This window comes from Mastomys coucha, unplaced genomic scaffold (genome assembly GCF_008632895.1).
Source record: "Mastomys coucha isolate ucsf_1 unplaced genomic scaffold, UCSF_Mcou_1 pScaffold1, whole genome shotgun sequence".
NCBI classification, from domain to species: domain Eukaryota; kingdom Metazoa; phylum Chordata; class Mammalia; order Rodentia; family Muridae; genus Mastomys; species Mastomys coucha.
Genome location: NW_022196891.1, coordinates 61,547,608 through 61,562,679, shown reverse-complemented (window position 1 = coordinate 61,562,679; position 15,072 = coordinate 61,547,608). Strand labels below are relative to the sequence as shown.

At 42.7% G+C, this 15,072-nt stretch overlaps 1 protein-coding gene across 1 annotated transcript in view; it reads right to left on the bottom strand.

The window, feature by feature from the left end:
• Selp (selectin P) overlaps positions 1 to 15,072 on the bottom strand; it is a 35,794-nt gene that overhangs the window by 15,095 nt on the left and 5,627 nt on the right. The window contains exons 2-8 of the mRNA XM_031387596.1: positions 11,122 to 11,212; positions 8,358 to 8,744; positions 7,811 to 7,918; positions 6,932 to 7,117; positions 5,261 to 5,446; positions 3,173 to 3,358; positions 516 to 701 (exon numbers count right to left, since the gene is read on the bottom strand). Coding sequence (XP_031243456.1) covers positions 516 to 701; positions 3,173 to 3,358; positions 5,261 to 5,446; positions 6,932 to 7,117; positions 7,811 to 7,918; positions 8,358 to 8,744; positions 11,122 to 11,212 — 1,330 coding nt within the window. The remainder of the gene's footprint in view (positions 1 to 515; positions 702 to 3,172; positions 3,359 to 5,260; positions 5,447 to 6,931; positions 7,118 to 7,810; positions 7,919 to 8,357; positions 8,745 to 11,121; positions 11,213 to 15,072) is intronic.

Below are 15,072 nucleotides of genomic sequence, written 5' to 3'. Positions count from 1 at the left end.
GAAGTGGGAGGCAACAGGGGTTTGTTTTTGTAGTTTTTGTTTGTTTCTTTGTTTTTTGGAGGGGAAACGGGGAATGGAGGAATTTACATGTAAATAAAGAAAATATCTAAAAGGAAAAAAAAAAAGAAAGTGGCAGATCAGTCTTGGAGCAAACACTCAGAGTTAATTTTTCTTTCCCACCCTCTTTCTAGATGCTGTGCTTAGTGAGTACCGCTTGCGATAGGAGCCTGCCAGTCCTGATGTAGATTCTGATTAAGACAGTGCCAAGGTCACCACATTGTTACCATTGACAAATATGCTGACACTCATGAAAATTGCTTAGTCTCTGATAACATTTGTATCTGGGGTCCTTGGGGTAGAGGATGAAGGAGGTAGTGACAGACACCCCTCACTAATTTCTCAGCTAGTTTCAAGGTACACCCTACCCAGTGACCACCTCAGACACAGCCTTTAAGAATATTGCCTCCAACTTACTGCTAAGAGAAATGGGGTGGGGGGAGAGAATCCATTCTTACCTTGACATTCAGGAGGATCTCCACTCCAGTGTCCAGTAGCCAGGCATCTTATCACACTTGCTCCCACCAAGAGTGAGCCTTCATCACAGGAAAAGCTGCAGACTGACTGGTACTTCAAGATTCCCAAGGGATCCGAGCAGCTCACCTGGGCTTTACTCGGAACCGGAAACTCCTGACATTGCAAAGCTAAGGGGTGAGGAAGGCAGGGAGTTAGGAAGCAGTCATAGAGAAAGGGTGTTGACCTTGACCTCAGCCCTGTTCAGGGTGTTAGGAAACAGTCATAGAGAAATGGTGTTGACCTTGACCTCAGCCCTGTTCAGGGAGTTAGGAAGCAGTTATAGAGAAATGGTGTTGACCTTGATCTCAGCCCTGTTTGTGTCTAGTTCAGTGTCCTTTGCATTTGTGTCTTCATGCAATCTTCACCAGCCCTCATCTCTAGGACTCTTTGTGGTCTCAGGCTGAACTCCACTCTCATCATCCCTCTCTTCTACCATTCGACTCTCTGTCTCCATGATTTTATTGCTTTAAACAACCTATATAGGTAGGATCGTAGATTAATTGATTTTTGGATGACTTAGTTCAATGATCATTGTCTTTAAAGATTCACAAGTTGGGCTTGTTTAACTTGGAAGTTAAATGAGTTGACATGTAATGTCAATGATGTGTGATGGATTTTACAAGGAAAACTGTTTGGACCAGTGTTGTCGAAGCCAGAGTAGGACAGTTTGGTAATGTAAACCAACAGATCATAAGCTATCATACCTTGGACTCAAGAATCCCCAAAGAGCATAAAATCAAGATGCATAACAAAAATTAACTCAGATTTTTGTCAAGACATTGTAAGAGCAAAACAACCATAATTGGAACTGAAAGTAAATTACAGATTCATGAAAAGGATGTTCATAGTTCTTAAATTTTATGTGTTTTACTTGCAAAAGATTTTGGAGGCATATCTCTATATAATGTTCGATGGAAAAACAGAATAAAAATTATGGTCCTCATCAAACTGTGATTTTTTTTTGTGAAACAATGTTAGTGGGTTTCATTACAATAATTTATATATTGTATAAATACACATATATACACAGCTACATATGATTGTACCTTATTCATTTTCATTCCCATTGTCCTATCTGGTCCTTCTCACTATATTACAATCTAAATATATAAGACAGTTCTATGTGGAGAAAACACACTTATTTTATATTTTTTCACCTCTAAAGTATGAATGATAGCTTTCACTCCCTCTTGGCATCAGACTGTCTGAGATTACAGGAACTGCTCAATAAACCCTGACTACCAGCCCAGAAGCATCCATAGAGGCACTGTCAGACACCAGAGCTAGCTTCAAGGCTGGGCAGCAGCTGTAGACCTTGACTATTGGTGTAGAAATGCTAACAAGGACTATAAGAGGAGTTATTGAGGCTTTGATTCCAGGTGCTTAAGGAAATGTCCAAGTATCTGTTCTGGATCATTTGATATTTACTTGTCCGAAGATAAAGTGGCTGGAGCAGTCCCTGTGATCCTTTTAAAGAATGTCTCAGGGCTTAGTGTGTTTATGTCTCCTAGACTATACACACTAGCCCATTTAGTCATTGTCACTGTCTTACCACCATAAGGCATGAATTTATTGCTTTAAACAACATATATAGGTAGAATCATAGATTACTCAATTTTTGGATGATCATTGTCTTTATGGTCTATCTATATTGGAGCATATGTTGGAATTCCTTTTCTAAAGTTGAATAGTATTCTAGTATATGTGAACACCTGATTTTCTTTATCCATCTATCTTCTGATGTTCACTTTCTCCCACATTTTATTATTTGGCTAGTGTTACTATGAAACTGAATATACACCTATCTCTTCAAGTACTTGTAAATCTCTGAAGAACCAGTAGCTCATTTCACATGAAGGTACACACAGATGCGGGGATTCACACAGTTGTTGAAGAGTACCAGTAGATGGTGACCTAAGATGCTGCCATGTACTTCTGAAATTTGTTTCTGTACAGCTATTCTTTGTAAAAAAAAAAAAAAAAAGAAGGCAATCCCAGTGACCTTCTTGTGACCCAGTTTCTATTTTAGAGCAAAACACTGAAAACACAAAATACTAAAAGAAGGTCACCTTGTCACATAAGACAGCAGACTTAGGATTTACAAAGTAACTGTTTCACCATGGCTTTCATGTTTATAAAGTTGATAGCAGAATCAGTGGCCTTAAAACTCATTGACTCTCAACTATTGGTGACACAGTAGGTAAAGTTCTTACTAGTGTCTCATGTTAATAGAAGTCACAGAACCCAGGGAGCCTAAAACTTGCTGACAAAAAACCCGAGAGAATTAGACCTTGTCCATTCCTCTTCTACCATCTCATGCTCTTCCTCATCCATCAACCTTTTCCTCAGAGACGCTCCTCAACCCACTCCTGAGACGTGAGCCAAAGCATCTCTCGCCTTAACGATGCTGTCCTGAACATTGTACTTAAAACTTGCTTTGCCCACTGTTTGATCCTAGGCACCAAACACAAAGAACCTGGCATATCTCAGGTTTGCTGTGAATGAGTGTCTGACAGATACGCGAATGGTAGGGTCGAGTGGCCCACAGTGCCTGAGAGGCTCAGAGGAATGGCTGAGGAATGATTCGGTGTCACTGTACCTTCACAGACTGGGACTGGGGCTGTCCACTGCCCCGAGTCGGCACACTGAATGGCATCATTTCCCTTCAGCACGAATCCCTCTGCACAGTGAAAAGTGCAGCTGCTGTTGTACTCAAAGGCTCCTGTAGATGGGACGCAGTCCAGGCTTCCATGGATGGGGCTCTCCGGAGGTTCACATGTGATGGCTGAAGGGGAAAATGGCAGCTACTAAGTCTTTTTAGAGGAGTCTCCTGGATGCTGCTGCTGCTCTCCTGCCCGCATCACCCACATAATCCAAACCTCAAATCTTTCTTTGTCGAAAAGGAAAACTACCCTTGCCTGCCTCTCTTTAGATCTCAATTTTAACATTACGTTTCTCTAGGAGGCATCCCTGTCCATCCTAACTGAGGGACAAGGACTCCTTGTGTGGGCTCGCCCAGACCTTGCACTGTGCTGTTTGTGCATTAATTAATTCTTCCTTGTTACACCAGTCTCTTTGATGCTGGAGCAGTCATTTAGAACTGCATCCTGGAGCCCAGTGCTCTGGTCAATTCTGGGTGCTCATTAACTGTTTATCAGATTCTAAAAGAACAGATGCAGGGAAAGTGGGCTTATGAGGAAGTAGATGAAATGATGTGGTTTGTTGTATGTACTATGACCTAGTGCTGTATGATGATTCCATGGGGACTGTGTCCCTAGAACACAGGATGCTAATCTGACATTGTTTGCCGAGTAGTGTAGCTCAGAGTGAGTTCCTGCACACAGCTACACTCTGAATGACCCTAGTTCTGATTAAGTCTAGTTTCCTGGTACCCTTCTGTCGAGGTGTTACATCTCTAGGTGTCTGCAGATTGGCAGAACACAGAGACCACCCTTTCATCCTGACCTCCAGTTTTCACATAAGGGCCAGATGTCCTCTAGTCTCTTCTTTTTCTTTGTAGCCAAGACAAATGAGAGTCAGAAATGTCACATGATCTCCTAAAGTCTGTGTGTTGACATGTATACATGCCTGAGCTTGTGTGTGCATGTTCAACTGCCTGTGTGTGTTGGTGTGGAGGCCAGAGGTTGACGCCAGGTGTCTTTATCAGTCTCCGCCTCATTTTTGAGGTAGAGTCTCTTACTGAGCATGGGGTTCGTTGTTGTGGCTAGACTGGCTAGCCAGTACACTCAAGGATCTTCCCCTGCTGAGATGTTGAGGTTATAGGCACATGCCACCATGCCTGGCCTTTATGCTGATTTTGAGGCACAAATTCAGATACTCATGCTTGAGCAGTGAGTACTTTACCCACTGAACCATTGCCCCAGCCTCTCCCAGAAGCCTCACAGCTAATGGTATTTGAGCCTGGCTTGCAATCCAGGTCTGGGAGTTTATGAACCCAGGCTTCAATCTTCTACTCTCTCTCTCTCCCTTCCCTGCCGGATAAGATGAAGGAATGAAGCATCCAAACATGGCTCAGTCTCCATGTATTATGGGATAGCCCCACAGCTATCGTTCAATGAAGGTTCCCTTATTCCTTTGCAGAGCCCTACCTCCAAAGGTTTTGACCCCAGATCTTCCATCATCCCCATAGCTACTGCTTCAACTCCTTCTCAAGTATAAGCTACTGCCCTGCAGAGGCACAGCCAATGGGATGGGAGGGGGATGTGATTGGAACAGGCAGAACCTGAAATAAGCAAGTGCTCACGTCTATCCTCTGTGTTGTACACGTGCCGTTCCTTCTCTTTACTCTGTCTGTATTTTAATTTATGTTTTACACAGGCTGTCATTATTTAGCCCAAGCTAGCCTTCAACTCTCGGTGCAATCCAGGCTGACATTTAATTCGCAGAAATCTCTACTGCCTTGGGCTCTCAAGTGCTGAGATTATATCCACGTGACACCACATCCTGTGCATAGTGGCTATTTCATTGTGTGCATTTCCTGTGCTTCATTCTCGCAATGCACCTGGCAATTCTTAGCCCCATTTCGCAGGTGAGAAATCTCATGACATCCAGAGGTTGAACGAAAACAATCCTGGAGAAGGTGGCCTTGACATTAGGGGTCCCTGGTCATTCTACCATGGCAAGACTCCTTGTAGGTGATATTGAAAGCTGTGGAAAGTAATCTTACCTTCACAGGTTGGCAGTGGTTCACTCCACTGACCAGAGCCAGTGCAGTGGAGTGTGTCAGAGCCCCTCATTCGATATCCAGGCTGGCACTCGAATTTACAGTTGGAGTCGTAGGCAAAGGGAGCAATCGGGTGCATACAGGACATGGTTCCATGGAGAGGGGCTTCCAGGCTCTGACATTGCACAGCTGAACATAAAAACCAATGAGAAAGAAATGGAAAAACAATCTAGATGGACAGAATCCACTTGCACAGAGAACAGCATGGCTTGGCCTATGGCAACTAGATGGAGATGGGAAGATGTCCAGACACGGAGTACCAGACCTCAGAGTGATCTGAACCTTGCAAAAGAGACCTCCTAGCTCCTAACCTTCTCTATGCTTTGAATCTTACAAGTCTGACTCAGAAGGTCATTTAGTATCTATGCATTGATGCAGCTGCCCTCTTATATAAAATGTGTGAATGATGCATTATAAGTCTGTCCCTGAAGGTCTATCGATTGATGTATTTGCCCTCTTCTATGAGATATATGAATGACAGTGTTCTGAAACTGGGGATGGGGAGATAGGGAAAGAGTAGATTTTTCTATTTTGATCATAGCAAAAATAAGCCCTTTGCTTTTTCACAGACTGATACTGTTTCCCCAATCCAGATTTATACACCCTAGCTCAAAAGCTGATGGAAGGAAAACTAAAATTTGACAATTCAGGATGGCTTCTCTCCAAGATGGCCAAGTTTAATCTATACTACAGCTAAGATGGTGGCGGGTGAGAGGAGGATCTTGTATCTTCCAATGTCCTGACACTTGTTTTTACACTCTGGAGCTAGAACTATTCCCACCCTGGGTATTCCATTGTTCCCTCTCTGGCCAAATTAAATGAGTCTCTTTCCTCACAATGAAGCTACAGCTAGACCTAGTCTGGAATGTTCCTGCAGGACAGTTTTTATAGCCAGGCTTTCTCCTTCAGGCTGAACACACAAAGGGCTGTGACGTTCACTCTAGGACATATTTTATCCAGCCTTTGGATGCGTTAGGATTCTGTGGCATTTGTACTTTCTCAAAGTGTCAGTCAAGGTTGTTCTTAGTTGACTAAATAGAACTCAGTGGCTGTTCAGAGATCCAAATGCTCACGCTTTACAAGTGCCAAAAGGAAAGAGGCTCCTCTGCAATGTTTTCCCTTAGGGATTAAAACAAACAAACAAACAAACAAAAAACCAAACTACCACCTATATGCAGGTAAGAGAAGCATCTTGAAAATGAAAATTCACGTTAACCTCTTTGACTAGTAACTATGGTAACTTGAATTTCCATCTAATACAGATCGAGGTTTTATTTATTTATTTTTTTTTAATTTTTAACTAACTTTAAAGATTTTATGTGTTTGGGTGTTTTGCCCGCATGTATATCAGCATACTACATGACTGCCTGGTGCCTGCAGAGGCCAAAGAGGGCAGTGGATTCCCTGGAACTGGAGTTACAAATGGCTGTGAATCATCATGTGGGTGCTGAGAATTGAACCCGGATCCTTTGGAAGAGCAACCAGGGCTCTTCACCACAGAGACACCTTTTTCAGCCCCTAACTCTCAAGTTTTTAACAGAAAGCCTGCCATCCCCACAGATAACCTCCCAAGTTCTAATTATTTAGTATGGATGGAAAGAGTAAGTCAAGTACCTTTGCACTGTGGGGGGTTATTTGTCCAGATTCCAGAAGCCAAGCATTGCAGCTCGCTGGGTCCATCCAGCTCGTAGCCCTCAGCACAGCTGAAGGTACACTGAGAGTTGAAGGAGAAGGCCCCCAGAGGATGGCTGCAGTTCATGAGAAGGTGTTGCGAGATGTCGAATTTTCCACACTCCTTGACTGTAGGGAACAAAATGTTGATTCTCTTCCTTATTGAACCCCCTCTGCTATATTTACGGTGAGCTGTAACTCTCTTTACTCTCTCTTTTTAGGCTCCAAACCCCAGCCTGCCATCCTAATCTAGTTCCTTTGTATTGCCAGCGTCTTAGAAAATCATCCCCCTTTTTTTTTTTGATAGCTCACTTCACTCAAAGTTTTTTTTTTTTATTTTTGAATATGTAACACTAACTTTAAGCCTTTCATTTAAAATCTTTTTCGATGTTTATTTTTATTTTGTGTGCACTGGTGTTTTGCCTTCATGTAAGTCTGTGTGAAGGTGTCGAGTCACCTGGAACTGGCGTTACAAGCAGGTGTGATCTGCCATGTGAGTACTGGGAATCGAACCTGGGTACTGTGAAAGAGCAGCCAGTGCTCTTAGCTGCTGAGCCATCTCTCCAGTTCTGAGGCTTCCTGTCTTTCTATTTCTCTTTTACTCTCTGAAATATCATGAGTGAACGTTTTCTTCAAGAATAAAGTGATTTTATCCCAAATGTTTTGAGACAATTGTACAGAACGGGCAGTCAGAGAGCACTGCGGACTCTGCCACTTGTCTTTACTTGGTAGAGAGAGTCCATCATAATTTACTTTCTGGCATCGTCTCTCACATAAGACCAACATTATTCTGGAGTAACACCACCCAAGTTCCAGCCTCACCGTATTCACACTCTGGTCCATAGAAGCCTGGGTAGCAGGAGCAGGTGTAGCTCCCAATGGTCTCGATGCACTCCCCTTGGTTGCTGCAGGACATGTCCTGGCAGGAGGCTGCATGGATACGAGAAAGGTCAGAATCACAGGCGTTCACAGGAAATGAGACACAGATGTCAACCTCTCGGGAGCCATGTTCCATGAAGGGCATCACAAGGATAGGAACAATGGAACAGCGCGCCAGATAATGTGACGAAAACCAAATAAACAAGCAACACAACCGGAATTATATAAAGTGGCCCTAGCTGCAATTGGCCTTCAGTACTAGTAGCTATTGTAATTTTTTTTAAAGTCTCAAGGCCTTAAGAAAGTGACCTTTCCTGAGCACCGTATCATGAGTATTGAAGAGGATGATCAAGGCGCTCAGTAATTCTGAGTAGTTCTGCTCTTTCTCGTGCCTGATTTTGTGATCCCATGTTCCTGACTGAGTGGTTACACTCCTCAATCAGGAAAGGCATGTTTTCAAGAGACTGTGTCAGCTCAGGGGAGGTCTCACCTGTGTAGCACAGGGCCCGCTTTCGTTTAAAACAGGGTTCGTCATTCCACTTGCCAGGGGCCGAATTACTCTTGATGTAGATCTCCACACAGTCCTGGTTGTTCCTCTTGTTGTTGGGCTCATTATCCGCCCAGTTCTCAGCCTCCTCCGTGAGAGTCTTATTGGTTCCCACCCAGGTCCACTTATTGTTGATCTTTCGGATACCAATCCAGTAGTAAGAGCTGAAGAATGGGATGACGTCATTGAGGTGAGCGATTTCATTCTTATTCTGGATGGCCACTAGGTCTGTGAAGTGCCTCCTGCAGAAGGCCCGTGAGTTATTCCAAGAGTATGCCTTTGTGCTGTAGTTATAGGTCCACGCGGCCACTTCCTTCTGATTTACAAGCTCTGGGGGGGTGGAAATGAGCACCAGGTTAGTATTACTCACTGGGAGGGGTCTGATCCTAAGCTTATTTCTGCAAATAAGATGAACAAATGCCCAGAACAAGGCTATTTTCTGCCTGATTTTATTGTAGGGGGAAAGGAGTGTTTTCAATTTTTCACTTAAAAGTGAATACAAAGCCAGAATAAGAAAACACTCTCATCTAAAAGATTCTGGATGTTGGAGAAATGACTCAGCAGTTAAGAGGACTGACTGCTCTTCCAAAGGTCTTGAGTTCAATTCCCAGCAGCCATGTGGTGGCTCACAACCACCTGTGATGGGTCTGATGCCCTCTTCCGATGTGTCTGAAGGCAGCTACAGTGTACTCATACATTAAAATAAATAAATCTCTTTTAAAAAGAAGAAGAAGATTCTGGATGTTAAAAGATTTGGGATCCCAAGTTTCCTGAGACAGAAACTTAGGGGTCATCCATCCAAAGTAGGATGATCTATTTTAAGAAAGACACAAACGAGAGTAGTTTGTCCAAAAGCTCATGTAAAACAGCACATAAAAGGCTATGGAAAGTGAGATGCCTGTTTGTGGGAGGCTCCTGAAGGCTCAGTCTCAGGGCCCAACACGTTTACTTTCTTCCTGATAGAACACCTACTTCTTTGTTTATGTTTTTGTTGAGTCAGGATCTCCAGGCATAGCTGAGGCTGGCCTGGAACTCTGCCTCCACCTCCCAAGTACTGGCATCACAAGCACCACTATGTCTGATAACCTCCTTGCCTTACCTTTGTGGCCTTCCCACCCTTCATCCCTGGCAAATTTCTCCTCTTCTGCTTTTCTTTTTGGTTTCAGGTAAACTTTGTTTTTCTCCCTTCAGGCTTCCACCTTTCTTTACTGCCCCGTGGTGTAATATGATTCTACGATGTGACCCATACCCACCACTCTGAATCCATTTGACTGTGGGCCCTTCCTTAACCCTCATCTTGAATCGCAGTGTTTGGCCCTGAACAATCTCCTGAATTCGTGCGATGCTGCAGGGCTCAGGTTAGAAACATCTCCCAGTTTACAGCCACACACTTTACATCCCTTAGCTGTTTCTCCTCGATAAATCATCTCCTCCCAATCTGCTTATTCGGGCATTAAAAGGGACTCTTCTTTGTAGGTGCTTATGGTATCAAGTGAGATAAATGAAATGTGTTCCCTCTGATACAGAGGTTGTTATGGGAGCAAGGGGGAGCTCATAGGGCAGAGAGGCCAGTTCTCCAGAAGAGGTAGACAATGCCAGCAATCAGGCATGGAAACAACTCCTTTCCTGTTGACAGAGTTCTGTTTCTATTAGGCTCTCCTCTCCTCTCTCCCTTGAGGACCAGCCACATTTCCACCTTCCTCACTAGCACCTCTGTGGTGGTGTTTTTGCCCCAACGCTTTCCTCTGGAGGCAAGCAGGCATGATGTACATAGCTGTAACCCCAGTGCTTCGGAGGCTGAAGCAGAAAGGTCACAGGTTTGAGGCCAGCCTGGTCTAAGAAGAAAGAAGGAAGGAGGAGGAAGAGGAGGAAAAAGAAGGAGGAGGAGGAAGAGGAGGAAAAAGGAGGAGGAGGAGGAAGAGAAGGAAAAAGAAGGAGAAGGGGGAGGGGGAGGAAGGAGGAGGAGGAGGTTTATTTTGACATAGGCAGTATTCCACTATTGTTTTTATCAACTAAAGTTTTTTTTTTTTTTTTTCAGGCCTGCTACCAAAAACTTTCTGTGATGAATGTATCAACATCAAATATCAAATCATTTATTTTGACTTTTGAAAAACATTACTTTTATTTTTCAAAAAGATTTATTTAGTTTGCGTGTGTGTATGTGTGTGTATGTGTGTATGTGTGTGTATGTGTGTGCGCCCATGTGTGCTTATGTGCACTACTTGTGTAGAGATATTGGCTAAAGCAGGAGAGTGTCAGGTCTCTGGGGACTGGAGTTATGGGAGTTTGTAAACCACTTGGTATAGGTGTTGGAAACTAAACCTGGGTCTTCTGAAAACAAAACCAAAACCAAAAACAAACAAACAAACAAAAAACAAAATAGCAAGTGCCCCTAATGGTTGAGTCATCTTTCCAGCCTCCAAAATTATGGTTAAAGAAACTCAATTTTTTTTTTTTGAGTCGCTGAGAATGCGGAGGGCCTGTCTGCCTATCCTAATGATGATGTTGATCCTGGGTGTATCAGCTTGTGGTTTCTGAAGCCTTGTAGAGCAGTGTGATAGTGTCAGGGGTGTCTTTCTTTCAGGACTCTGGGTATGAACAGTTTCCCCGTGCCTCACAGCAGGTAACTGCCCTACACTTCTCCTCCTTGGCCCTGGGATCTCTCCTAATTACTCAGGGTCAGGTGAAGAATGAACCTAGCATTTACCAGAGATCAACGCACTGAACCAGATGAGCTGAGCAGCTCCCAGGACCACACTCCAGAGTCTTGGCTTCCAAGAACCTTTTGGGCAGCCGGCCTGAAACAAAAAAGAAAGCTTCCTTTTAGTATCTACAGACAGCCAATGAGGTGGTAGATATTGATGATCATTGAGGGTAATTCTTATTCCAGCAGGAGTATGTTAGAAACCTTCTACTTCCTTCTGATTTCTCATCACTCTCCTGAGTCCTAGCCTAACACGGCTGTGAAGATCATATCAAACCTATTGACTTTTAAAGATGCTTTCGGCAGGTAAGTTCTAGAAATGGCCATCTTGTCTGAGTTCTTACTGCCCACAGTAATACGGAACTCATAGCATCTAAGTGACATCTTAAAAATGACAGCTGCAGACTTTGACACACGAGCTGTCTACTTGACATTCTTACCTTCAAAACCTCTAAGATTTCAAATTCATGTTGCATTGACGTTGGGAATACAGAGTGTGAGGCATACCAAGGTGAGCAGGGCTACCAATATCTGTCCAAAGCAACTCTAATATTATCACCAACACAAAAGCAGCAGCTTTGCATTTAAATGTAGTGTTTCTACTCCTTCGGAGGCATAACTACTTAAAACCATTACTGCATAGACGTTCTGGATTGCCACAGAGCACACTGCAGTAACAGATGATGCATGCATGGTACACTGTAGTGTCCTATGACGTACACTGCTGACCACAGCCTGACCAGATTCCAAGATGTGCACCACTCAAATCAAAGCCAGTCTTCTAGACAGTGGTGGTTGGCTTCGCAAGCTTGACACTTCCTACTTTGGAGTTTATGAATTCTGGGTTTTGTAATTAAGTACATATAGTGTTCTTACAAACTGGAGCATTCCTCAGCTGACCTCTGGATAATCATCTCTCCAACCCAAAACTTGTAGTATATTTTTCATAGCTTAATTGTATACTAAAAATAATTGTCATGCTAATGACATTTAAAAAGTTAACCTGCAGAGATTTATGATTCTTGATTATTAAATATATTTTTATTTGTATTTATTATTTATTTTTTATAAATAATTAAGAAAGACATTTAAAAATACGTTAGGTTATTGAGGCGGTGGTGGTATAGTTCAAGGCCAGCCTGGTCTACAGAGTGAGATCTGTGGCAGACAGGACTATGCAGAGAAACTGTGTCTTGAAAAACAATATATATATATATATATATATACATATATGCATATACACACATATATACATATATGCATATACACACATATATACATATATGCATATACACACATATATATGATGTTAAAATTTTGTAGAGGAAGCATAGAATGGGGCTCAGTATTCAAGGAGAGAAAGCAAAGAGTAGAAATGTTCTTGTTAAGCTTTGCTTATGGTTTGTGTTACCAGCTCACTCTAATATTTAGTTACTTTTGTCGAACTTTAAGAAAGAACATAACAGCTTTTTAAAGAGCTATGTTTATAATATCTGGAAATCCAATCATAATTTTAAAATTTATGAAGAAAATCCTTATCTTTCCACTTAATGGGGAAGAGAAGTTACACAGTTTTTAAAAAAATTCGAGATGTGGTGAAACACTTATTACTGATGAACACAGCAATACAACCTGATGCAGAGACCCAGTGTTGGCTTGGACACTAGGCTGGGCTTCCACTCTGAGGATCATGACAGCTTTAGATCCTTCACTGTTCTACCTGTGCCCTCGGGGAAAGTGGCTTGTCCCACTAATGGCATTCCTAAGCATTGAGAGGTCCCTGGGGTATGTCTAAAGAAGGTAGACGAGAATGAGTCGAAAAAGGCGTCTAAATGTTTTTTAACATCTACTCATTGTTATCTGTATTAACTTACCTAAATTTTTCAATAAACTTTTGTTTAAACACAATCCCCAATAGCGGTACTTCCTATTCTGAGTGGTCTGTTTATTTATATAAACTTTTAAGCAAGACTTTGTTTAAACTAAAATTTCCCCAACTAATTCTCTATTGTACCAATATGTGTGTGTGGGGGGAAGGGAGCCTAGAAGATTGGTTTGAAGCAATGCATAGTTTAAAAAAAAAATTGGGAGGTGCTCTAATTAAGTCATAACATCCAAAAAAGGAGAACAGAAATATCTGTGCACCCCGTTTCAACATGATACACTTGTTCTTCAAAATCACTGAATACCAAGGTTCATCTTTCTGGGCTAATACAGTCCTGTGGGAGAAGCAAGGTTTAAGAGCAAATCAATTCAGTATTTCTCAGGCACCTCAGTAGGTGTTCTAGTCAACAGCTTGATGATCACCACTTCCCATCATTGAGTTTAAGTGATTTGCCCAAGTTGGCTAGCCAAATGCACAGCAGGTCAACACACATCGATTCTTAGTCTCATAAGGCTTACAGACTTTGCAAACAGTGGAGAAGATGTTTATTTGGAATGATCAGACTCCAAAAGGCTCATAGATCCCATGTTTTGTGGTAGTTCTCAGGTAGTACAGGCTAACTCTAAATTTTCTACAGAGCACAGATATTTCCTCAGCCTCCTGTCACCATCTCCCAAGTGCTGGGATTGAACCGCCATGCCCAGGTGGATCTCCTCATTCTGACCATATGTACTAGACCCCAAAGTCAAACCTATGTGCCAACAGTAAGGTTGCCCCTTGACTTAATGGTAGGTGACATAACTTTATATGTGGGTATGAAGGGTGGTAGTATTTCAAAGTCTTACTTAGTAATAATTTTCTTTCAAAATACCCTTTGGATGGCGGTGGCCCTTTATAACTGACCATGCTCCACAGCACAGCTTTAGGGATAGTATTGGATCTAGGATGATAAAGAGTTAAGGACTCTGTATATATCTGACTAAACAAGTGTTGAAACAAGAGGAAATGCCTCTCAGGAAAAGCAGCCATGTACACTGCTAATCTTTACTGCTGTCTGGCAGCCTGCTTCAAACTGGAAGTGGCTGGAAAGGAGTCTGAGAAAGGTTATTTGAATAACATCCTGTGACTGCATAGATTTTGTATAAGCACCCCGGCTATCTGATATCTGATGATGGCTGTGTAGTAAAAGGAGGGAACAGAGAGAGAGTGGGAAAAGAACCTTTGCCCTTTCGCCACCATTTGTAGGAAGACATATCAGCATGTAGGAGTCCCATGGCTTCCAGATGGCATCCAGAGCTGACCACAGAGAGGGGACCACAGCTCTGCAGTTCAGAAGCAGAGGCAATGTGCCTTCTTGACCTTTGTCTGCCTGTCCAGAGCCTCTTGGCTTTCTCTGCTTCCTCTGTAGCTAAAGGTTCTCAACTCCCTTGCCTCCTCTTTGTTTTCCAGCCCACAGCTTCCACCTACTTATCAAACTGCTCTTTTGAACTTTATCGTGAACTTGCAAATCACTCAACTAAACAACAGCTTTCCCTCTTTATCTTTCTTGAACTCTGTGCACTAGGATTCGCTGCAGACCAATTCATTTTGCTTAATGTACTATTCCTCTAATGTCTTAACGTCCTATTTCTCTAATGATGTTTTGAGCAATTTTTCTGAGTGTTCCTTTGACTCTTCCTCAACCCTGCCCTTGGTGCATTCTGGCTTCCATGCTTCTATTTTCTCCTTTTGCTAGACCTTATGGTCATCTATTTGCAAAGGTCCTCCTGCTCATCATCTCCATTTCTGGCCTTGCTCTAGAACATGAGGCTCCCAGCACAAATACTACTGAGTAGACACAGGACCAGGCACACTGACACTTCCCAAAGAAACTATGGCAACATCTGAAACAATTGGCTAACTGTGGTGTTTATTAGCATACCAAAGTGCCTGTGGCTCCTCTCAGCTGTTCTCACCAGACCTTCCTCCCCCAGCTTCTGGTTCCTATAAAAATCTGCCATTTCAAGTCTTGTGCTCTCAGCTCTCTTCTCTCTCTCTCTCTCTCTCTCTCTCTCTCTCTCTCTCTCTCT